We start from the raw sequence: 25618 nt of genomic DNA on the forward strand, positions 1-25618 counted from the left end.
CACTCTCCTTGGCCTGTGTTCACTCTCTACTTGGTGCCACATGAATGGCCAGATCGAACAGATGCTTCTCTTCAAACTGCCAGCACCACCTAGAAAGTTAGGGAGATAGGGTTGCTATACAGCAGCTGTGAGGATGTGCTTTACCTGGAAAGTAGTACTTAAGCTCTGTCCATTGATATAAAAAAAACCACAATTCATTCTGCAGTTATACTTGTCCTTTACTCTTATGTGTTCAACCACACAAATGTCTTCAATAGGGCATGTTTACTTAACTTTGAGTGAAATATTGTCATAGCCATTTTGCCTCTACTAGTAACAGGGTGAAGCCAATGTGAGAATCCATTGGTAGAAAAGCACAACAATTAGAGCCAAGTGAATCAGTAGCAGTTTTATTCTTAAATGTAGAACAATTAGTTATTGTAACAATGAATGGCCTACAACAATATACAATTAGGGGTGACACTGTGAGTTTTGTATGGATGCTTAAGTTAGCCTAGACTTTTAAACAAGGGTTAGGGCAAATTGCCAAAATTGTTATTACAGGTTACATAGGATAAAAGAGAGACTGGGCACCTAAAACATTAACCCTAGCATTTGCTAGCAATCCCTAATGTAGCAGTGCAGGGAGTTAGCAGCTATATCCCAGGCTACCCTGTAACTCCTACCCAGTCACAGACCGATGCCATCAGCCTACACACCTATGTTAAAATGTGGCAGCATATGAAATAGCATGAAATGCATTAAACCCACTTAAATATCCAACAGATCCAGTTTACTTGCTTCACGCAAAACCTTCACTTTTAAAGGGCATTAATTCAACTGCCATTCACAATGTGAATAATCTTAGCTAACCCAGAATAAGGAGGCGTAAAGCACATCACATATAATCTCTCTCCTGAAAGTGGTCTTTGTAAGGACAGTAAGGAGGTAACCCTTTCACAGCCCTATTAGCAATTGGTCTAGCCATGAAATTAATAGCTATGAAACTAATGGACGGGAAAAGACTTTTTTTTTTCCATGTAGGGCACTGCTGGCCCCAAGGGTGTTAAGATGAAGGGTTTGTGTAAAAATGACAGTGTTCAGTTTTTCATGGACTCCAGTTTCATTTTGGCAAAATCTTCAGCTAGCTTTAGGACTTGGGACAGGCACCCCACATTCTTTCCAGTTGCTTGGGCAGAGGTGTCTTTTCCTCCTCCCCTGCCATCCATCAAATCAGATACTTGCTGCACCCACTCATTGGCCTTCAGACCTTTGTCTGCAGTGTCCTGCACAAAATAACACAAGTCACTTATACAGGTTACAAAGACAGCATATCGTATTAAACAAGACGCTATCACATATTCCTTAAAGCATATTACCCTCTGTATTCAGTGGCAGATTATAAATAAGCAATTAGGAAAGGGTCAAGCCTCACAAACTGCATTTTGCAGCTGAAGGAAGAATAAGTATTGCTCACACAGCTAGGATTTTGCATGATTTGGGAGCAGGTTGTAGGCACTCTCAATCCTTGCACAACTGAAGAGAGGATGAAGCAAAGGAAGGAGTTTAAATAATATCATATAAAGCCATAGTGGTCAGCATTATGTAAAACACTGTTTTCTGGCGGTAGCTGCTTTTTTATTTTCTATATGTTTAAATAGTAAGGCAAAAAGGTAAGGAGGAATCAGCTGTTATTACCTGGGGCACCTGGCATAAACACGTGATCTTTCCTGCATCGTTATCTACAGAGAAGATCATTGCAGCAGTATGGGGAGACTGAGACTTGAGAAGTTTCAGGGACTCGTTCAAAGCCTGCATTAGGTAAAGACAAGAAAGAATAAATGAAAAAAGCAGAAGGTACAACAATTACATAAGGTAAGATATATTTCCAACCTGTATTTTAGAAAGCAGAGATCCTAATCCCAACATATACATTATTTCTGGAAAAAAAGACAGCAAAAGTTGCCTCTACCCATATCATCTCTGGATTGAAATATAGCGACACGGCGAAGGAAGGAGCAGCATCCACTATGCGACGATCGATTGATCGAGCCTAGCCCGACTCCTTCCTATACAGAAGGAAGACTAGGCTCGATTAATCGATCGTCACATAGTGGATGCTGCTCATTCCATCGCCATATCGCTGTATTTCAATTGACAGGAAGCCAAGTTTTAGCAGGTATTTTCTATTAAAGCATTCAAAATTATAAGGGGTTTGCAGGATAGGGCAGTTATTGGAGCAGGGTAGAATAGCTTTTTTACTTAAAAAACGTTAGTGTTACTTTTCCTTTAACCTGTTAGTCAGTCTGAGCAGGGGTAAAATGATGTATTTTCTCTACAGATCCTTATACTACCTTTTCATTAATACAAAATCTCTCAGTGACTGACAGTATATAGCTGGGGTCTTACCTTTGCAGATGCTCCATTCTCCATCTCAAGTACAAGTAGTGGCTGATTAGGATGTTCCTCTATGAGTTGTTTGGTTATTTCCAATACCTGACAAGAAAATATTAAAAAGATAACACACTTGAGAGGGCACCACGAAAATGCCAAAACATAGACCACACACCAGTCTGCCAAAGCCACTCATCTGCCTGTTTTTATAGGGTACAGTGAAAGCCAGAACTTGTTTCCTGGCCACAGCTATATATAAAATGAAGGGAGAAACCAGGTCAGACCTGACAACCAACAGAAGTACATTTCTGCTTTAGGATATTATATATAATATATATTATATATAAGAATACTGTCATGGGGAAACACGTTTTTGTTCAAAACACATCAGTTAAAAGAGCTTCTCCAGCAAATTCCTGCATTGAAATACATTTTTCAAAAACAGATTTTTTTATATTTAATTTTTCATTACACATGGGGCTATCCATATTCTTCATTTCCCAAGGTGCCACAGCCATGTGACCTTTGCTCTAATAAACTTCAGTCAAACTTTACTGCTGAGCTGCAAATTTTACATTGGTTACTGACAAGTCCAACCACAGAGCAACTAAACCACCTAGCAGCCTTGTGCTATAAGAGATGCTATAGAACTTGTTGCTTACTTCTCTATAACAAAAACAATTTCAATTAATTGGGACTTTACAGCAACATAAAGAGAGGGAAATTCCGTGCTTTACTGCTCTCCAAATTTTGCTGACTACTGCACTAACCCGTTTCTGAACATCTGCTTTGCTGGCACGATCCAGGTCATCCATAGTTTTCTTCAAGGTTTTCAGCTGCTCCCTTAGTACATCCTTCTGCCACTGTGCAATGGATGCTGTTGCGAGATTCTGGGAGAAGAACAATGGATTTAGTGTCAAGATAAATATAAGTGAAAGCGGACACATTCAGTATTCACTATTGCTTACAAGATTGAAGGAGGTTAAACTAATGATGTATGTCTCTGGTAAGTAAAAACAAGAATCTTCTACACATACTTTCTGTGTAACCGCCCCATCTAGTGGCTGCATGAGTGCGGACACAGAACTAGAATATAAAAATTGTGGCGAAAATATTTTTTCAATATTAAAAATTTCCAGTAGTTTTAAAGTTATTTTGTAAATGTATTTGCAATTAAAAACATGGTTTGCTTATCCCTTTCTCTAGGTCTGTACCAGGAGTCAAGCCTCCTTTAGGTCTTACAATTACATTTAATCAGCTGGCTTGAAATATTGTTTTTGGAGCCAGAGCAAGCAGTGCAGTCAATGTAAACAAACAGTTACATTTACAAATACCTTTCATTATGAAAAACTGATTTAAGGTTACGTAAGGAGAGATGTGTCAGAGACATAGGCGGATTTTCCATAAGGCTAGAGGCTAAGCCTCCCTAAACCTGCTTGGCATCTTAAAAAAAAACAAACAAAAAAAAAAACCCTCACTCCGTTTCTGCGCTGTCCTGCAAATCTTCTATTCCTGCAAGCCAATTCTGTTGTGCTCTGATTGGATCTTTCTTCTTGTGGATTCTCCGATCAGAGCACAGCTTTCTTGACAGACAGCAAAATTGAACAATCAAAGCACAGATGCCGACAGAGATCGGGAAATATTACAAACTAAGGGCAGTGCAGAAATGAAGAATCTGCAGGCTGTAACTCTGAACTTTTGCTGCAGATTTCATCCCACTCCCACAGGTGCTATACCCAGGTGCTATATGCAGGTGCTATACAGTTCTAAAGGCTGACCCACTAGCTGAAATGAAATTGGGTTTTTTTTCCCCTGACCTGACATCTATAATATCCCTATCACCTACCCTAACAGATGGATGGTAAGTTAACTCTTTCCCCCTGAAAAAGCTCATTGTGCTTTTATATATTTGTTGTTACTATTTTTTTTTCTACTTTTGTCATTGTTTTGTTCATTTCTAGTTACAGTGGAGCCAATGCTGTGTATCAGTGCCAGTGTTATAGTGCCAGGGCCTGAATACCTGGCATCCGGACCCACTGCTTCTCACAGCATATAATGTGCTGGTTTTGTAAATACAGACTGTGTTTCACTGTATATAATGTGCTGGTTTTGTAAATAAAGACTGCGTCTCACTGTATATAATGTGCCTGGGATGTCAGTACCCACTGCCTCTCTCTCTAATGTAAACACAACTAAAGGGGTGGTTTACTTTTAAGTTAACTTTTAGTATGTTATAGAATGGCCCATTCCTAGCAACTCTGCAATTGGTCTTCCTAATTAATTTATTTATTTATAGTTCATGAATAATTTGCCTCTCTCTTCTGCCTCTTTCCGGCTTTCAAATTGAGGTCACGGACCACAGCAGCCAAAAAGTATTGGTCTGCGAGGCTACAATTTTATTATTATTGTAATTTTTATTACTTATTTTTCCATGCAGGGCCCCATAACTATTCATATTCCCATCTCTTGTTTAAACCACTACCTGGTTGCTAGGGTAAATAAGACCCTAGCAACCAGATAGCTGGTAAACTACCAAATGGAGAGCTGCTGAACAAAAAGCTAAATAACGGAAAAACCATTAAAAATAAGAGGACCAATTACAAATTGTCTCAGAATATTAAAGTCTACATCATATTAAAAGTGAATTTATTGGTGAACTGTAGATATTGGTGTTTTAGGTTTATGCTATAAACACGTTTATTTTAGTTATTATCAAAGAACAAAGATTTAAAACAGGACACGGGCACAGAACAACTGCACTTGTAGGTCGATTTTAGACATGAAGACCAGAGGTCATTCTATTTACTTGAGCCTTAGAATGTTTACATAGAACAAGGAATGTATCTGTTGTCTCCTGTCACAAGTATCCATACTGCAAGGTTAAGAATGTCACAAATAGTCTCAGAAACACCAACTGCACAAATACCATTTGGGACACTGCACTGATGTAGATTTCTTACCAGAGAGATACCTTTTTGGGCTATTGTGCTGAGACAGTGAGACACTTAATCCTTCCCTAAAGATGGACAGAGACACAGTTATGCTAAAACAAGGCTAATGATTGGCTGCCATGGGATCAGCTCAGTAGAAAGAAAAGGTTAAATGGCAACATTTTTGTACTTGAATTTGTCCCCTCACGTCCTCACGAGCTTTCAGGATGTATGAGCTATTATTTAATACTCTGTATTGTAATACTCTGTATTAATGTATACCTCTAATAAAGCTGTCTGGTTAATATCCTTTGTGAATCTGAATGGTTCAGGTCAGGCCCAGGGGGAACTTCGGGGCCAGGCTCGATTTGAGTAAGTATTTATTTAAATCCAAGAGTGACTTACTCACTGTGAGCGAGAATCATCTATCCCTAGTGGAGGATCATTGGAATATAGATATGAACCATTATAGAGACATTTTTATATAATAACTACGACAGGTGAACTACCCCTTTAAGCTAACTGATCCCAAACACAAATGTATGAAGAACCCCTTACAGAAGTAAATACTTTTATATCCTAAGCATTTTAGGGTAAAAAAAAGCACTCCCATCTGCACTATTGCAAAGTATGCCTGGAATTCCTTGGGAACAGGAAAAGGTAGTTGGGAGGTTCATTTTTTACACCAGCAGCGAATCCACTAAGTTTCACATTAGCTGTAGGTCCAGTCTATGTATGGCCAATCTTTAGCCTCCCCAAAAAGTCACCCTCCGCCTATGGTCAGAGATAAGGATGAGCCCCTGCACTAAAGTAGGGGTCCTCAAACCTTTTAAACATGGGGCTAGTTAATGGTTCCTCAGACTGTTGGGGGGCCGCACTATAGTCCTCAACTACGCCCCACTCCCCAGCTGCATTCTCAAATAACGGCCCGCTTCCACTGCCTTTTCACCCCTCTCAGCTGCGTCCTCAAACTACGGCCCACTCCTGCTGCCTGCACCCCGCTGCGTCCTCACACTACTGCCCGATTCCTGCTGCATTTTCCCACTCCCCCGCTGCATACTTGGGTCACCTCACCGCGATGAAACAGAGAGTTAGTAGCCCGCATGCCGTAGTTTTGAGATCTGTAGTTCAGTTCTAATAGCACAACATTCACAATATTTTAGCTGTGGGCCTCAAGCAACAGAATGTAGTCAATTGCATAAGCAAAGCTTTCAAAAATATTTTATTCTTACCTCACTAAGGTCAGCTATTTCCTTTTGTACATCCTTGTTAGGAGAATTCTGTTTCTTCACTTTCTTCTCCAGATCAGAAAGATTAACTTTCAGGGCATCCTGTCTCCTTAAGGCCTGTAACAAAAACATGCATTTTTATCTACAAGGCAAACCCCCAGACACAGCAGCGTTAGTTACTGAGACTCAGAGCTCAGTGCTATATCCCACCTTTTGTGCCTCTGCACCTGTGACAGCAACAATTCTGCGAATTCCTTTGGCAATGGCTTCCTCTGTAACAATAATGAAAGGACCAGCATGGCCAGAATTTTGGAGATGCCTATAGCATGAATGTATAAAGATTATAAAGAATAAATCATAAATGTTATGTAAATCACACATACAGGAAAATCAATTCAAACTCATGACAGAGGAAAACAAGACTGGATACCAGAACATTACTGTGCACATTTATTAAGCAATTTTGAGAAAAAGTCAATTTTATTTTACTTTTAGATATTTTCGAGATTTATGAATGATTTTTTGCCAGTGCTCGATTTTACAGATATTGTTTATCTAAAAATTTAAGTTTTTTGTGAAAAAAAAAAAAATTGGCAGGTTTGATCTTTCGAGTACCACTCAATCCTATGGAGGTTTAGAATAGTAGAGGAATAGACTAGTCAGTGACAGCCTGTCCTGGACAAGATGTTAATCCCCTCATTGTTTTCGGTTTCACTCAGTTTCAAAGGGAAGCTAAATAGTTTTAAAGTTCACACATTTTCAAGGGAAAGTTAATCTTATCATTTTTTTCACGCAGTTTCAAGTGAAAGTTAAACACATTACTGCTTTCCAAGAATGAGTGCCAATGCTCCTATAATGGCTGCTGGAGGATAAATAAATAAAGAGGATTCATGGAAACAAACATCCATTTATTCTCAATTTTTTTAAGTTTTAACAATACTTTCAACTCGAAAAATTTGGGATTTTCCACTGTAAACTTGAAATTTTCATACAAACAATTCAAGCATTATCGTAACATTATAACTATAACAACGATCGAGTTTAATTAAAATTTATACGACTAGAAAAAAATGTGCTTTAGTAAATGTGCCTTCAAGTGTGGAGAAATATTTTATTTTATTTATATTATATTGTTCATATATCACACATGATGTTTCTACAAATCTTGAGTAAAAATAAAGTGCAGGGATTATTCCAACCAGGCCTTTACTTTTCTGCATATTTCTGTTAACATAAACGGGAGGTGCCATACTCTGAAAATGTATGGCTCATCTCTGGACTAACCCAAAACAATAATAAGAGAGTACTAAATTGTCAACAAAAATGCTTTATCATAAAATGAGGATAATAATGCTTTATATTAAAATGTATAGAAAATACTCATCAAATCTCCCAACACACCCCTTCACAACCCCCACTCTACGTCTCAATAAGCAAGTTAAACATTTAGCAAGTACTTACGTTCCTCCACAGAACTCCACAGAAGTTATAGACCCAGCAGGACTAGATGGGTCAGCCAGCAGATCTTCCACAGGAATTCCTATAGACACAACACGCACAGGATCTGGGTATGTTTCATCAAATACTGCACGAAGACCCTGGATAGCTTTTGCTTCTGCGAGAGAGCAATCTAGTGCATACACAACCTGAAAAAGTCAGTGTCTTATTAGAGTTTACACAGTACCTAAGGTGAGGTGAGATAAGGTTCTGTAACAGTTACAGGTCTAATACAAAAAATTGTGAATATATAAAAAGGAAAACATGTTTTTTACCTTATTTTCCTTGATAATGTCATTTGCAATCTCTTCGGTTTTGCGGATCTCCTGGGTGGACATTGCACCTTTAGCTGTGAAGTCAAATCTTAGCCTGTCTGGGGCAACCAATGAACCCCGTTGATCTGCTTCTCCAAGAACAGAGCGCAAGGCAAAGTTCAGGATGTGAGTGGCTGTGTGGTTACTCATAATAGGACGACGCTTGGGCTGAAAAAAAGTATTTAAAAAAAAAAAAAAAGGGGGGGGGGGAGAAAAAAAAAAGATAAACCGATTTAAAGAAAAAAAAAAAAAAGCTTTATACATTTTCAAACAAGCAATAATTTTATTCAGTACCGTATATACTTGAGTATAAGCCGAGGTACCAAATTTTACCTAAGAAAACTGGAAAAATCTATTGACTCGAGTATAAGCCTAGGGTGGGAAATGCAGCAGCTTCTAAGTTTCAATAATCAAAATAAATTCCAATAAAATTAGGATATATCAATCTTACTGAACAAATATGTGCAGGAAATGAGCATGCCAGATGCCAGGCTCCCCCCCTCCCCCCTTCAATCACTTGCTCGCTCCTCGCCTCCTCAGCTAAATAGCATGCAGGCTTGATGGTTCCATTGCCTGCTTGCATCAAAGAGGTTTCGCCACACAAAGAGATAAATAGCAGGCCAGTTTGAGCTTTTCCGTGCATGCCTGCTCTCCCTCCCCCCTCCCTATTACACACATAGGCACCGGAGTTGAAGCAGGGAGCGTGTGACGTCACGCCGGGGGCGGGGCAAGGAACCAGGAAGGATCGGCACGCAGAAGAGCGCAGGGAATCAGGTAGCAGAGTGACTCGAGTATAAGCCGAGGGTGCTGAAAAATTTTGCTTATACTCGAGTATATACGGTAGGTTACACACATCTTCTGCAGGCCTTTGCATACTTATAGAAAATCTTCAGAATTATCAGTGATTGGGTAAAAAAAAAGACACACAACAAGAAGTTCCTGGTCTCATTCTGACATAACGCTATACACTTACCTCATCAACGTATAGACGCACTTGATCTCCAACTTTCAAGTGCCCGTACAATGTACCCATGTGCAGCACGTAACCTCCCCGAACCTGAGTGTTTCTCACTGTAAACTCTGTTTTCTGAGGCGGAAGGGGGTGGCATAGGTGTGAAGAAATAAACAATTATTCTCAATTTGCAAAACAGACACTATTTAACTGAACTCTTAATGGTATTAACCTAGTAAAAGCAGTGTCAGTTCAAGAGGCAGGCTCATTTCAAGTAAAAGCAAAGTATTCATAAATTGTACTTTAAAAAACTAACATCTGAAGCCAAGTCTTGGCAATGAACTGCAGTCATACGTGGCATCCTAAAGGAGCTTAATAAACCTGTAACCTTTAAATGTTGGCATGAAACCACCTATTATAGTGCTTATATTAGTTTCTCCCAGTACATTCTCTTTATGCCTCAACAAGGCCGGCATGAAACTTACATCTTCACTGCTCTCCTCCTCTTTAACCATGTAGCCCTCATCATAGGTCTGCCCTCCCTGTTCTGCATAAAAACAGGTCTTGTCAAGCACCAGCCCACACTCCTGTCCAGTGCTCGCCTCTTCCACAAACATCTTATCTCTGCGGATTGCTTTCACTGTTGCTATCAAACTCTCAAATTCTAAAAGAGACCAATAAGTGGCATGTTACAGAGACAAAGAGAGATAAAGAATCAAATAGTTTTTATTCATTTTATCTCCTAAACATGCATCATTTGCCATTAAGGACAACAGTAATAAAAGGGAAATATACATAAAAAAATATTTTTTAACAAAAGGAAATGTTCATTCTAAGCAACAAATACACATTCAATCGGTTGTAAATGTAATTGCTACTAAAAGCAGTATTTGTCTGTCCCTTGTTATTCTCTACTCTGATGAAACACTGTAGCAGAAGCCAGTTTATTAAATTGACCTTAAAGAGAACTAAATTGTTTCAAGAGTCAGAGATAAACTGCTTTTTACTGAAATTACATTTAAAAATAACAAAAACCAATGATTTTTTAAAAATTGCTACACTAGAGAATTAAGTTTTTTCATTTTATAAAAACAGTGTTTTGTGAGTTTCATTTAAATGCTTTTCGCAAATATTTCCCACTTTTGTCTCAGTTAAACTTACCGTAAACACCATCAGCATTAGATGTATATTTGTATTTTGGCAGATCATCAGTGGGTTCAAGTCCCTGGGAACGCAGTTCTTCAATTGCATAGATGTCCAGCATGAGAAGGTCTTCGTCACCTGTACCCTTTCCTTGAGATTTAAGCTGCATGTAGGAATCAAAATAGTGTGGTCAAAGGGGTTAACAGCATAGCCAGTAGCTTAACTTGAAAACTTGTGTATGAATGCATTCGCTGAGCAGAGATCATCCAGTCACATGAAGTTCTATGGAATATCATTAAATACACATAATTATATATATATATATATATATATATATACACACACATTCGATCAAAAGATGGGCCGCTCCACATAGGACTTATCACAAAATTCAATAGTTTATTGAAGAATAGTGAATAGTTCTTCACTATTCTTCAATAAACTATTGAATTTTGTGATAAGTCCTGTGTGGAGCGGCCCATCTTTTGATCGATTGTCTACGTATTGAGGACTGCACCCAGGCGTTCATTTTTGCATTATCGTGAGTGCTGACCTACTCTACACTTATATATATATATATATACATACATACTGGATTGTTTTGCCCTTCAATACATTTAAATATTAATTTAAATGAATATTAATTGATTTAAATATTCATTAATGGTCTTAATTTTTTTTTTTAATAGTATTTTAAATATTTGACTTCCTTTTCTGACCCTTTCTAGCTTTTTAATGGTGGCCCACTGACCCCAGCAGCCTACAATTGTATTATTATTGTTACTTGGTATTATTTATCTTTCTATTTAGGCCCTCCTCTATTCATATTCCTGTCTCTATCCAAACCACTGCCTTTTTGCTAGGTTAAAGTGAACCCTAGCAACCAGATGGTTGCTAAAATTCCAAACTGAAGAGCTGCTAAACAAAAAGCCAAATAATTAAAAAACTAAAATATAATGAAAAATAAGGACCAACTGCAAATAGTCTCAGGAGAGCACTCTCTACATCACACTAAAAGTTAATTTGAAAGGTAAACAACCCCTTTAACCAGTCCTACTTACAATGTCTTCCATTTTATATTTTGTTTTTTGAATTAATTGAATTTATTGCAAAAATTGCACAGATTTCACTTTAATTACCTGAGCAGCTTTACGCTCCTCTTCAAAGCTCTCCAAGTCCAATGTCAGTCCTCGTTCCTCAGCAATCAAACTAGTCAAATCCACTGGGAAGCCGTAGGTGTCGTACAGCAGCCAGGCAGTGTCACCTGAGTAATACAGTCAGACAGTATTATGCATGACATAAGCAAAAGGATTGGACCTACATTAAGGGGAATATTTATTAACACTGGAGACAAACATCACCAGTGATGTTGCCCATAACAACCAATGAGATTCAGATTCAGGTGACCGTTTAAATCTAATTGCTGGTTGATTGCTTTGGGCAAAATTACCAGTGATGTTTGTCTTTAATATTATTAAATACGCCCAAGTGTGTCTAACTAGTGTAATTCCACTGATCATCTGCTGCAACTGTCAAGATTAAAACTATTTAGCCATTAAGTGAGGACATAGTATCAATAAAAATATATAATTTGGTATTCACAAAAACATTTATAGAAGTTACATACAGGTAAGGAGTTAGAGAGGAGTCCTGCAAGTCCTTTCTAAAGTTCTAGGCAGCACAATGCCCTCTAAAACTGAGCTGCAGTTCACTGCTCTCCAGACCCGCTATAAGGCATACCCTTCCCTCATGATTTGACAGGGTTTTTTAAACATTTGGATAAACTGAACTTGAGCACCATTTTTAATGTTGTGGATAAAAAGCGGTGGCATTGGGTGGAAGGTGGGAACTCTATGCAGGAGACTTCTGATTAAAATGGTACCCTGTACAGTTACTTAATACTGGGTCACAAGACAGAATAGAAAAACAGGCTTTTTAAGCTTCTTTTTCTCAAAAACAGCGGTTTTAAAAATACAAGAATGCTGAACAAATCCTCTTTACCACCCCACTTCATTGCCATAAAATATAATAGAACAGCAAAATAAAACTCTGGACTGTTTATTATAGCCCTCTACAGATCACTTAAACATTATTATATGTTAATATACACTAGAATAGCAATACAGCAGTTAATGTACTACCTGGCAGCACACCAGATCTGTATGTACAGCAAGCAACCCCAAAGCCATCTTATTACTTTCCTTACCAGGGATAACTTTGTGTTCTCCCAGACTGTTTATCTTTCGGTCCAAGATGCGACGACCCCTGTTAAGTGTTTTCAGGAACTGTGTTTCCTCTTCATTAATGATGTCTTTGACCATATCAGGATCTTTTTTAAGCTCTGGAAAAGCATTTCCCTGCAGAGGTCAAATCATTATTAATGATTTTTTAAAAATACCATTCCCAATTTTGCTTTTATCTAACTGGAACAAATAAATACACAGAATCTAACTTGCTGCTTTTCAACACTCCAACTGGTCCACACTAATCAAGACACAGCAGCTCAGGCAGATCAGTATTTTCAAAAATCTGTACAGCTACCTCTTAAGGAAGTCTCAACCATGGCAATCTATTGGTCACTTATAAATACTCATGAATAAAAGTGTAGCTAATTTATGTACCAGTGACTGGACAACCACATCAACCAGAGTGGCAAAAAATCCTTTAGATGCATTAAGTTTCTCATGGGCGTATCTCACAGCACGGCGAAGGATGCGGCGTAAAACATATCTGGAAATACAAGGGTGATGATATATAAGAAAACATAATAAAGGCTAAGTATTTATCATGATACAAAGCATTGCTTTGTTTTAAATTACAAAATGTCTCTTCATATATTACAGAATTTTACTGGGTGATGCACCAAGGACAAAACACATAGGATTAAAAAATATGAAATAAGATGTTACATAGAAGACGTGTGTCTTAGACTAACACTTGGCTCATATTTTATGCCAGGTGTCATTACGGTCATTCACACTACTCTATTAAAAGGGTATGTAACAATAAAAGAACTGGGTATTGACAGCCTCCGTAGGGTGGTGTAGTCTGCTAGGCTCAAACAGGCCAGGCCCTTGGGATGGTTGTCAAGACCTATGTTCTTTAAGTGTCCTTTCCCTCTGGAAGGTAAATGTTGACCCTCCAGTTCCTGTGTCTCCCTGAAATGAAAAGATAAAGGAGTGCTCCGACTTAAAATTAACTTTTATCATGCTATAGAGTTGTAGTAGTAATATGCGATTCAGTTATTAGAAAGGTGGATAGTATAATCTGTTGCAAGGACCCTACATGCTGAACTGTCTGCCATTTGCCTGGTGCTATGGTTCAGCATATGGTGGAGCAAGTGGAGAGATTACTGGGACAGGCTCAGAAAGGCCCAGCAATGTTCGTACACATTGGTAGCAATGACAGTAAAATTAAGTGGATAAGTCCTTAAAAACAAAAAGTTAAATATAAAGGCCTAACCAGGGACTACCATGTAATACGTTAAGAGAGGTGTGGGATTAAAGAATGTTTAAGAGATTGGTGCATGAAGGAATTTGGGTTTGTGGAGAACTAGAATGAATTTTCCAATCTGCTACATTTTTTTACAGGGATAGACTGCACCTTAATAATGGAGCTGGTTCATGCATTGCCATCCTGGGCTCAACTTCAGGTAATGTTGGCCTAAAAGTGGCTTGGAGGCACTTTTTACAAAACAAAGATTGTAGCCATTTTTGCTTAGCTATACTAACATATTCTTATTAATTTTAATAGGAATGTGTTAGTACCACTTTAAGACAGAACTTGGACTGCCAAGCAAAACAAAAGTGGAATCTAAGATTTGTCATAGCACAGCAGCAGTGGAGACAGACGAGTGCTGTGCAGCAGCCACCATAAGCTGCAAATCCATCCCTAGCCTAATTAATTTGTCAGTTTAAATAAGACAACAGATTGTTCCCTCTCAAATAGTAGAATCAAAATTTAGCATGCTTTGCAGTCCTCTGTTAGCAATGTCCACCTTTTTACTCTGTTGAAATGGACTACTTTATGATCAAAATTCATTCATTCAACCTGAATCAGGAGGTCTTCCTTTAGATACAAAGAAACATGCGCATTGTCCAAGCTGTAAGACTCAAAAAATATATATTATCTCAAATGTAATTACTGCAGCAAGTCTTCCTGGGAAGAAAACTATGACATTATGCACCAAAGAATGTTAACAATCAAAACTAGAATGTAATAGAACAGCATTTGAACAGAAGGGGCAAAATTCTCCAGTATAATGTTTCTTACCCACGTCCAGTGTTATCTGGTCTTCCTCCATCAGCAAGTGCCACAGTAATTGTTCTAGCATGATCAGCCAACACTCTGTATGCCATGTCTATGCCATCAACATCCTCAGCTCCCACTTTCCCAGTGTAGGGTCTTGCACCTGTGCCCTTTGAATATATTTCACATAACTAATGTTAAAAATTTTGAAATAACGTAGACAAACCACATTCAAATATGAAACAACAGACAGTAGGTCCACAGATAGAGAGTTCTATAATACTATTTTTTGACTTTTGTAAAATATCACAGGGCAGATGTTGTACCTTTTCGATAGCTTCAAAGTATGGAACAAACAGATCTGTATCATAGTTGGACATCTTATTTTGCAACACAGACACAAGTCTTTCCAGTCCCATTCCAGTATCAATGCTCTTCTTAGGCAGTGGCTTTAAGGTTCCATCAGTTTCCCTATAAAAAGATAAACCAAAAGGCTGGTGAAATAGCAGCATTCTATACCACCATACATAATACTTAATAGAAATATAGAAATACTGGTATGGGACTTGGGGTCTTCCGGAAAAGGGTACCATCAAAAATAAGGCACTGTCTTATTATTAAAGAGATAAGGAAATATGTTTTAAATAATTTCAATAATTTTGTTTAAAATTTTTGGATGCAATGGGAGATAGCCTTCCTGTAATTTAGAGACTTACTGGATAATGGGTTTCTGGATAAGGGATGTCATACATGACATACTATACTAGAATTCGTATCCTCTAAAAAGGTGGCTCAGCAAGCAGTTGGCCAGTTGGAGCTAATCCAATAATTTACCCCTCAACCAACAATCACAATCACATGTAAGGTAGCTGTGCAATCTCATGGGCTACAGGTCAAACCCATTACCCAATGTAGTTTTTATCCAATGTGATTTTCAAACCTGTTTCACTGAAATCTTAATGAGTCCCAATCAGATGCTCCAGTGTTATGTATAGTTTTAAAGGGCAATTGCATGAAAGAACTGCCACTTGTCAGCTAACTACAATGAGAAAAAGCTGCAACAGGCTGATCAGAGGCCCAAATCTCTACTAAGTGTCTGTGCTCTTTAACATTACGGCAGGCACCAGAAGGTGATTTGGCCCAAGAAATCTACAAAAAATGCTAAAAAAAAGCCTTTGGGTACATAAATACTGCTAGATCACTCAATGCCCTAATCATATTTTATTATCTTAACTCAGATGCTCCTTTTATCTATATTATACTGGTTATACTGTGTACATAAGTAGCTCTTTATAAATAAAGATATACATACATGATATCCCTTTTGAATTATAGCAATTTATTAAGAAGTTTTATATTTTACTGGGAATAGATTTAGATTCTGAAAAGAAATGTGTGTTGGAAAGGCTTTTTTCCTGAGTAAAAGAATGGTACCTCTAGGTCTCAGAGGTGCTTAAATATCACTTAGTATTATTCTACAAGTGATAACTGAGCCACTGTTCTACCAAAGGGCAGGGAAGCTGTTTCCAAGGCAGCTTGGACTTTTAACCCAATATAAGTAAATTCTGCTTTTGATACTAAGTTGGTTTGCCCTAAAAATCAATCAAGAAATATAAAGCTTTATTTGGAATTTCATTACCTATTAAACTGGATGAACACCAGGTTCCAGATCTCAAGGACATTTGGATCATCCATATTCACAAGATGGGCAGCATCACGGCCCCCAATTCGGTCAAAATGAATCTCACTACAGGGACCACAAGGACCCGTATCACCCATTTCCCAAAAGTTGTCCTTCATGCTTCCTGGAAGGATACGACTCTCTGGCAGGCTAAAATCCATAAAGGGAGTGAAAATAGTCTATGAAACATCTTCAAAAGATAACTATATGCTTGTATTTTTCAGCAACTTATATAACAAACAAATGTCAAAGAGCACAATTTGTAAAAATACTGTAAACTTACCCCAAGTTCAGCCATATTTGTTTACATTCCAAGTCAGGCTCTAGACCAGCAGCCTCATTACCGCCAAAATAAGTGACATACAAGCGCTCTATGTCAATGCCAAACTCCTTGGTTAGCAGGTCCAGTGCCAGTTTACAGGCGAGCTCCTGTAGGACACCCAAAGTATCAATAGGAGGACCAAACAATCCCTAAACATTTATATGGCATTTATATGGGCAGACTTAGTTATGATTAAACCGGCAAAATTATCCAACAGTCAAGTGGTAACAAATTTCCATTTTTTAAAGAATATCAATAAGGGAAGTAGGTTTTCTTACCTTGAAATAATCCCCAAAGGACCATGATCCAAGCATCTCAAAAAATGTGTGGTGATAGACATCTTTGCCCACATCATCGAGATCATTGTGCTTGCCTCCAGCACGGATGCACTTCTGTGTATTAGCTGCTCGGTTTAGCTTTGCCATTGGATGAGAAGGATCAATGGTATTCAGGAAGATTGGCTTAAACTAAAAGGAAATAAGAAAAAAATAGAATAATCCTTGGACTCAAGTCAGGGGAAGTCCAACTTCAGACATTTGCCAATTTGCAATTGGTTATTTTTTTCATTTGCTTTTGACTTTATATGCTATTAACCCCTACCACACCTGAAGCTCTGCTACTGGATTCAGTGACCTGTAATATGATTCCTCTCTAAAGTCAAGAAAATTTTGGCAGAATTTGTGCCAGCAAAGCATACACCCCTCATCTTCCAGGTTTTACTGTCAGCACATGGCAGTATCAGCTTTCCAGTGTAAGGCACCTGTGCATACTGACAGCTGTTAGCCTTTAAGCAGTTCCCTGCCAGCATTCTCCTAGTCCAAGATGGCTTCAGAAAAAAAATGACATTACATTAAACCCGGAGACATCGATTCTATGGCCTGGCAGCCTCTGAGGGGGGTTAAACAGTGAAAAGTAGGGATGCACCAAATCCATTATTTTTAGGTTTGACCAAACATCGAAATCCTCTGTGAAAGATTTGGCGGAATACAGAACTGAATCAGAATCCTAATTTGTATATGGAAATTATGCTACAGAAGTGTTATCTGTAACAAAAAGCCACCTGATTTTAAGGATTCAGAATCGGCCAAATCCGAAGCCTGCTGAAAATACCAAACCCAATCCTGGATTTGGTGCATCCCTACTGAAAAGCAGCAATACAAATTTTGGAATAAATAGTACATCTAGTGCAAGAGGGAAGGCTGGGCAGCAACATTCACCAACAGGACACCAGCCTCAACTGCAAATACATTTTTGCTGTGTTTATAATGAAAGGAGCAAACTACTGGATGTTCCTACTTTTTATAATTAAGCACCAGATTCATTCATGTCAGCTTGTGGAAGCAACAGAAAACTCTGTCATGGATCCAGCTCTGCCATCTCTCTGTACCTCTGTTCTATGTAACTAGGGTCAGATCAACCTGCATGCCAGTGATATCAATAAAATAAACAAACTGCAAACCAATCTTGTGACTGAATTCTGATAAACCAAAGAAAAATACATAAACTTTCGCTGTTAAGGCTAGCTAACACAGCTGTTGAAGAGGTATATTGAAAGTATTTCTTGCAGGTTTTATACCACCTCAGCTAATTTATATTGTTTATTGAAAGCATGCATCCAGTACTGAGACAGTGTCATTCAGATATTAGAAGTCATAACATCTACTGCACCTCGCTAAATGAAAATAAATACATTGTTGCATCTTAAGCAATGCAGATGGTTAAATTTAGCCAACAGGGAATTCAGGGGCTTCCGTATGCACTTTTGCAATGTGTTTTACATACTTTTAACGTCCCTTTTTATTTGATGTAATTACAAATAGCCATTTACCATGAAATTAGCACAGAGATGCTTCAGTTGCACTTTTAAGTCAGAATAGCCACAATAAAGAACATTAATTTTGCTAGCACACTGGTTGAGTGATTTGCCACATGGAAAATAGCATAATGAGCATGGATGCTGGATGTGAGCCCATATACTGCAGTCACAGTGCTGCAATCCTGTTGTTCCGCTAACCAGCTATTCTGTTAACACTGTCACTCCCGACTGTGATTATTAGCTCTTCCCCACACAAGCGGGAAGAACATAGCTATCCTCAGTCATTTATAATCCACTGCACATGTGTTTATTCTCATAACTGTCTGAACTCTAAATATAAAAGGGCTACATTATAGCATTTTACAAACACGATACAGTACAACACACTGTATAAAATTAGTAGGCAGGATGTATCAATAATTCTTAAAATTCCCTCGTCTCTCTGTTTTTTCAATTGTTGATTACATCTTGGCAAAATAAACAAGCACTAGTGCAAACAAACATTGGCACACAGCAGCCCAAATCATCCTAAACCTGTCACATTACTAAAACGCTGTATAGTTTAAGTAAAAGATTTCCCACTGCAACTATCAAGTATATACTATATTACAAATACATTTCCATTGCTTAGCTTTGCTGATATGCTGTGACCCATTACACATAAAGAGCTGAGTAGGGGGTTATCAGGATGACTCTGACAGAAGGAGTGGTCACTCCTTCCCACAAGCTCTCATTATCAAGGGAGGTATCTGCAAGCCTAGATATATTGCACAGCCACACAGAGTACTCGGAAAAAGCATGGCAAATGTTACTAACCTCTCTAACAGTGTCATTTATATACTCTAAAGGTTCCCATACAGGGGCCGATTCTAGCTGCAGATATCGGTCCCTTAGACCGATTTGGCAGCTAATTGGCCCATGTATGGGGCCTGCCCGACCGATATCTGGCCTGAAATCGGGCAGATCTCGACTGGGCAGGTTAGAAAATCTAGTCGGATCGGGGACCACATCGGCTCGTTGGTGCGGTCCCGAACCGACTGCCCCATTGCCGCCAGGGCCAAATGATCGAATTAGCCTACACGCTCCCCGATATCGCCCACCCATAGGTGGGGATATCGGGTGAAGATCCGCCCGCTTGGCGATCTCGCCGAGCGAGCAAATCTTAATGTGTATGGGCACCTTAACTCAGTGGTAACTAACCAGTGGCACCCAAACACCATGTTGCTCACTAACCCCTTTGATGTTGCCACCAAACCAGGTAGTCAACCAAGTTTTGGTTGAACATAAACAAGATTTACTACCAAATAAAGCCTCCTGTAAGCTGATAATGTGCATAGAGGCTACCTAATAGCCAATCACAGCCCTTATTTGGCACCTCCATGAATTTTTATGATGCTTGTGTTGCTCTCCAAGTCTTTTTACATTTGACTGTGACGCACAAGTAAGAAAGGTTGGGGACCCCTGATCTAACTGAACTGCTGCTGTTACTAGAAGCAATAATTCCCCTTAAAAAAAACCTTTATTCATCAAGCTATATACATGTTTCACAGGAAAAACAGTTATTGTAATTTTAAAATGTATAATGCATTGGAAGTCAAATGTAAGAGGGACATTGTGCACTACAATACATCTGTTTGGAAGGGAGGGCATGTCAAAAGACACTTTATTTTTAACTGATGACATTCAAACTTATAAGATGTGTGATTTATCACTAAAATACAAAGTGTTGTAAAGGAGAAAGTGTTACATTTTGAAGAGAAAACTAAAATACAACCATAGAATGTGAGCCTGCAAGCAGTTATAAACTACTCACCTGGTTCATTCCAGCATTGGCGAAGAGCAGTGTTGGGTCATCCAGGGGGACTGTGGCAGAAGAATGGACATATGTGTGGGCATTTTCTTTAAAGAAGTCAATAAACTTCTGCCGGATTTCAGAGGCTGTCATACACGTCTTCATGGTGAGAGCTGACAGAAAAAAATGAGGGACTTGTTCAAACAAATGAGCTTAATGAATGGTTGAACTTTATTATTCCCTTGCTACTGGTTGCTATTGCGATCTAAAGTATTGTTTTGTTCCAAACCATCTGTCTATACTATACACAGAACACAACCAATCTAAGAGCAAAATTCCATTAGAATGGAACTGATTTAAATATACACACATATAGATATATATAGACACACATATACATAATATATATATTTCATACAGACTGCAGTATTATAATATGAGCATTCCTGAAATTAAAACCTGTCCCGTCACCCACTTCTCATGCACAGACGATTTCTGTATCACAATCCCACCCAGAAGTGCGCAATACAATCATGACACCCCGTTCAATATATGAACCATTTTTAGGATTTACCTTAGCGGGGAGGAAGATTTAGGCTCGTACCTTTTAATCACTTAAACCCGACAAATTTCACCCACTGCCAAAGCAGCACTCACGTTGTGTCAGCACAGACCGGCGCACAACTATTGCTAAGCAATTGCCGCCTTTGCAGATTCTCTATTGGTCAGTTAGGTTGCAGCCTACATTTCTATTGGTAAATGGTGCCGTCTGTCAACGAGATAGGGGTTCATGGGATAACCGGCTGATGCAACTGCGGGGAAAGCGAGTGTTGGTCACATGATCAGTCTGTGCGATTCACGCTGTAGTAGTTTTCCAGCGCGGGTAGTTTCTTATCGCAGTTTAGTATCTCTAGTTGCCTGAAAAAGGCTGTTTGCAGTGAGTTTCATATCATATTTGTGGTTAAGGAACCGGCATATTGGTATGGAGGTAGCCTTGGCACGTTAGACCAATTAATCTTAGCTACATTTCATTTATGTATTACTATAACATTCTGCATCGCTGTATGATGATAGACCGTATGTCACATATACAAAATGAAATTGTGCGCATAGTGTGGCAATTTTTGACCACGCCCCCTAAATGCCGCTCCCATTTTACTAAATTTGGCAGGTTATTTAACGTTTACCCACATTTCTGGGCGTTTTATGTGTTATTACAGTTTTGCTAAGAAGATTAAACTACCCTTTAAGCTGCAAGTCTTAGTTCCCCCAAGTAACCTGCTTAGGTTATTAGTTACAATTGTATCTGAGGGCAGGTGTAGCGTGTTAAGATTTCTGGGCTCTCTGCCAAAAGTTACTTTTTAATTAAGTTTGGGAAACATTGTATCTTTTTAGACGTCCAGTGCAGGAGATCAAAGGGAAATGAGGGACTTTTCAGTAAGAATCCAGGACTGTGGCCTGAGCTGTTAAAAGAGGGACTGTCCTGCAAAAATTGGGACAGTTGGGAGGTATTATACACGTTCACTATAAAGATGGCCTTGTTGTTTAGAGCTTGTATTATTAACAGTGTCTACAGTTTAAAATATTTCTCTTTTAAAGGAGCTGTCATTCTGTCATGACCTGGGTAGATACTTTTACTCTGATGTAGAAGCAAGGTTAGGGATTCCATTAGGCCTAAATGTTCTATGCGCCCTATTTGTTACTGCTCATACACAAACATAACTCAACCAAGGCACCCTAATAATCAAATAACCACACTGAACACAGAATCTTGTGGGAAATATAAGGGACAGCTTTATTAAGCAACATTTTGAGTAAGTCCCCTCCAACAAATGGGGGCTAGTTAACAGATTTGTAAGTTTTTAAGAGTATCCACCAAGGAAGAGCCCAGAGCCCTGGTTTCTCTCTTCTCCTCGCTTCCCATGGAGGTCCATACCACAGGTTTCCCCGTAACCCTTACCGTACAATCACAACCTACTAAGCCTGGGGCTATCCCCACCCTCTGGTGCTTTCTCTTTACTGCCGCATTCCGCTTTAAGAGTATCCACCAAGGAAGAGCCCAGAGCCCCTTACTCTGTCTCCCTGGTTTCTCTCTTCATTTCCCCACCACCATCAGCATCCTAGGCGCACCCTATATCTGGCCCTGCTGATATCCTAGGATTTCTTGTGATTTGCATACAAATGAGAAAGGGTCTAAAAATAGTTTTTACATGAACCCACTTTCCTGGCTCTACATAAGGTGATTAGAAAACCCTGCATTGAACTGTGAGCCCAACAAGGGGGAAACCATTATGTAGTTAAAGGAACAGTAACACCAAAAAATGAAAGTGTATAAAAATAATTAATATATAATGTACTATTGCCCTGCACTGGTAAAAGTTGTGTGTTTGCTTCATAAACACTACTACAGTTTATATAAATACCCAGCTGTGTAGCCATGGGGGCAGCCATTTAAATTGAAAAAAGGAGAAAAGGCACAGGTTACTAAGCAGATAACAGATAAGTAGCATAGATTCCCATTGTATTCTACACAGTTATCTGTTATCTTCTTATGTAACCTGTGCCTTTTCTCCTTTTTTCAATTTAAATGGCTGCCCCCATGGCAACACAACAGCTATTTCTGTTAACAACAGTAGTCTTTCTGAAGCAAACACACAACTTTTACCAGTGCAGGGCAACAGCACATTATATTTTAATTATTTTAAAACATTTTTATTTTTTAGTGTTACTGTTCCTTTAAGATACATTCAGCAACTGCCTTGGCTGCACTTTAAAACCCAGTTGCTTAACTTATTGCTGATTCTGTGAGATCGGAAATTTTAGGAGTGAAACTTTTTCCTTTCCAGGTTTCCCTCTGTTCTGCATACATATGAAGAGAATAGGGTCATCTCACTTGAAAAGTTTTAAGTGTTAGGTCAGAGAGAGGTTTTATAGGAAATTAATTCTTTAGAAAAGCCCTGCATCTACATAATTTAGTAATTTCGGATGGTGTTTAATAAGAGCATGTAAATAATATGAAGGCATCACATTATACATTACACAATAATTACTATAAGGGTGAACACACACAGAGATACTAGTAGCAGCTACTTGTCATGGCTACTAAAATAGACAATCCTGATCACTTACAGATAATTGTCTTTGTGCATTTTAGCAGAAGCAATTTTCAGCATTGTCTATGGCAGGGTATTTTTTGGCATTTAGTAGCCATGAAAATGAATGGGTTTTATTGTTATGCCACAGTCTTGTTATTTATGGGGCCCTAGACAGGCAGTAAGGACAGGGCTTCTGGGCCTCCTGATGCTGCTCTTTGCACCGAGTGCCAGATCTTTAAACTGTAGCTTAAAGCAGCAGTCCCTGGGGTGCTAGATTAGCACTAAGCTCTCCTAGGTTAATGGCCCACGGGTTGATTATTCTAATACTAATGCCCTTCATGAGGATACTTTGAGCAACGTCAGAAAATGAAGGAATGTGTATGCTTTCCCACTGGTGATTCACTTTATTGCACGTTTTTCCCAGAATCCTGGTGTAATTGCAGATGCAAATTGGCAATTCTCTTGGCACAATTGCACTGCACCCAAGACAGTTCCATTCAATACACTGTGTGTATGCTTTGTCACATAAACCTCAATACATGTACTTAATTAAGTAAAAAGTATAATATGCTACCATAATTATATTAAAGGGTTATTAGATATACAAATTAAGCCCATAAGTGGAAACAAGGAAAATAAGCGTAATAAAGTAAGCGTTGACCCGGGTGTATACAGTGGTGTGAAAAACTATTTGCCCCCTTCCTGATTTCTTATTCTTTTGCATGTTTGTCACACAAAATGTTTCTGATCATCAAAAACATTTAACTATTAGTCAAAGATAACACAAGTAAACACAAAATGCAGTTTTTAAATGAGGGTTTTTATTATTTAGGGAGAAAAAAAATCCAAACCTACATGGCCCTGTGTGAAAAAGTAATTGCCCCCTCAACCTAATAACTGGTTGTGCCACCCTTAGCAGCAATAACTGCAATCAAGTGTTTGCGATAACTTGCAACAAGTCTTTTACAGCGCTCTGGAGGAATTTTGGCCCACTCATCTTTGCAGAATTGTTGTAATTCAGCTTTATTTGAGGGTTTTCTAGCATGAACCACCTTTTTAAGGTCATGCCACAACATCTCAATAGGATTCAGGTCAGGACTTTGACTAGGCCACTCCAAAGTCTTCATTTTGTTTTTCTTCAGCCATTCAGAGGTGGATTTGCTGGGGTATTTGGGTCATTGTCCTGCTGCAGCACCCAAGATCGCTTCAGCTTGAGTTGACGAACAGATGGCCGGACATTCTCCTTCAGGATTTTTTGGTAGACAGTAGAATTCATGGTTCCTTCTATCACAGCAAGCCTTCCAGGTCCTGAAGCAGCAAAACAACCCCAGACCATCACACTACCACCACCATATTTTACTGTTGGTATGATGTTCTTTTTCTGAAATGCTGTGTTACTTTTACACCAGATGTAACAGGACACGCACCTTCCAAAAAGTTCAACCTTTGTCTCGTCGGTACACAAGGTATTTTCCCAAAAGTCTTGGCAATCATTGAGATGTTTTTTAGCAAAATTGAGACGAGCCTTAATGTTCTTTTTGCTTAAAAGTGGTTTGTGCCTTGGAAATCTGCCATGCAGGCCGTTTCTGCCCAGTCTCTTTCTTATGGTGGAGTCGTGAACACTGACCTTAATTGAGGCAAGTGAGGCCTGCAGTTCTTTAGATGTTGTCCTGGGGTCTTTTGTGGCCTCTCGGATGAGCTGTCTCTGAGCTCTTGGGGTAATTTTGGTCAGCCGGCCATTCCTGGGAAGGTTCACCACTGTTCCATGTTTTTGCCATTTGTGGATAATGGCTCTCACTGTGGTTCGCTGAAGTCCCAAAGCTTTAGAAATGGCTTTATAACCTTTACCAGACTGATAGATCTCAATTACTTTTGTTCTCATTTGTTCCTCAATTTATTTGGATTTTGGCATGATGTCTAGCTTTTGAGGTGCTTTTGGGCTACTTCTCTGTGTCAGGTAGCTCCTATTTAAGTGATTTCTTGATTGAAACAGGTGTGGCAGTAATCAGGCCTCGGGGTGACTACAGAAATTGAACTCAGGTGTGATAAACCACAGTTAAGTTATTTTTTAACAAGGGGGGCAATCACTTTTTCACACAGGGCCATGTAGATTTGGAGTTTTTTTTCTCCCTTAATAACGTAAACCTTCATTTAAAAACTACATTTTGTGTTCAATTATGTTATCTTTGACTAATAGTTAACGGTTTTTGATGAGCAGAAACATTT

At 38.8% G+C, this 25618-nt stretch overlaps 1 protein-coding gene across 3 annotated transcripts in view; it reads right to left on the reverse strand.

Moving 5' to 3' along the window:
- Positions 1 to 368: 368 nt before the first annotated feature.
- Positions 369 to 25618, reverse strand: part of aars1 (alanyl-tRNA synthetase 1) — a 30943-nt gene continuing 5693 nt past the window's right edge. The window contains exons 1-21 of one of the 3 annotated variants that reach the window (XM_004914051.4): positions 20902 to 21005; positions 20319 to 20470; positions 16968 to 17156; positions 16651 to 16796; positions 16326 to 16517; positions 15013 to 15157; positions 14711 to 14856; positions 13060 to 13168; positions 12645 to 12795; positions 11578 to 11702; positions 10457 to 10601; positions 9781 to 9959; positions 9317 to 9430; positions 8305 to 8511; positions 7994 to 8178; positions 6743 to 6851; positions 6536 to 6649; positions 3144 to 3263; positions 2389 to 2475; positions 1678 to 1791; positions 369 to 1265 (exon numbers count right to left, since the gene is read on the reverse strand). In XM_004914051.4, coding sequence (XP_004914108.2) covers positions 1080 to 1265; positions 1678 to 1791; positions 2389 to 2475; positions 3144 to 3263; positions 6536 to 6649; positions 6743 to 6851; positions 7994 to 8178; positions 8305 to 8511; positions 9317 to 9430; positions 9781 to 9959; positions 10457 to 10601; positions 11578 to 11702; positions 12645 to 12795; positions 13060 to 13168; positions 14711 to 14856; positions 15013 to 15157; positions 16326 to 16517; positions 16651 to 16796; positions 16968 to 17156; positions 20319 to 20462 — 2907 coding nt within the window. In that variant the 5' untranslated portion in view covers positions 20463 to 20470; positions 20902 to 21005 and the 3' untranslated portion in view covers positions 369 to 1079. Of the gene's footprint in view, positions 1266 to 1677; positions 1792 to 2388; positions 2476 to 3143; positions 3264 to 6535; positions 6650 to 6742; positions 6852 to 7993; positions 8179 to 8304; positions 8512 to 9316; positions 9431 to 9780; positions 9960 to 10456; positions 10602 to 11577; positions 11703 to 12644; positions 12796 to 13059; positions 13169 to 14710; positions 14857 to 15012; positions 15158 to 16325; positions 16518 to 16650; positions 16797 to 16967; positions 17157 to 20318; positions 20471 to 20871; positions 21006 to 25618 lie in introns of those variants that run through there. The other 2 variants (XM_002931661.5, XM_018093363.2) reach the window with 2 other exon arrangements.

Source organism: Xenopus tropicalis, chromosome 4 (genome assembly GCF_000004195.4).
Source record: "Xenopus tropicalis strain Nigerian chromosome 4, UCB_Xtro_10.0, whole genome shotgun sequence".
NCBI classification, from domain to species: Eukaryota; Metazoa; Chordata; class Amphibia; order Anura; family Pipidae; genus Xenopus; species Xenopus tropicalis.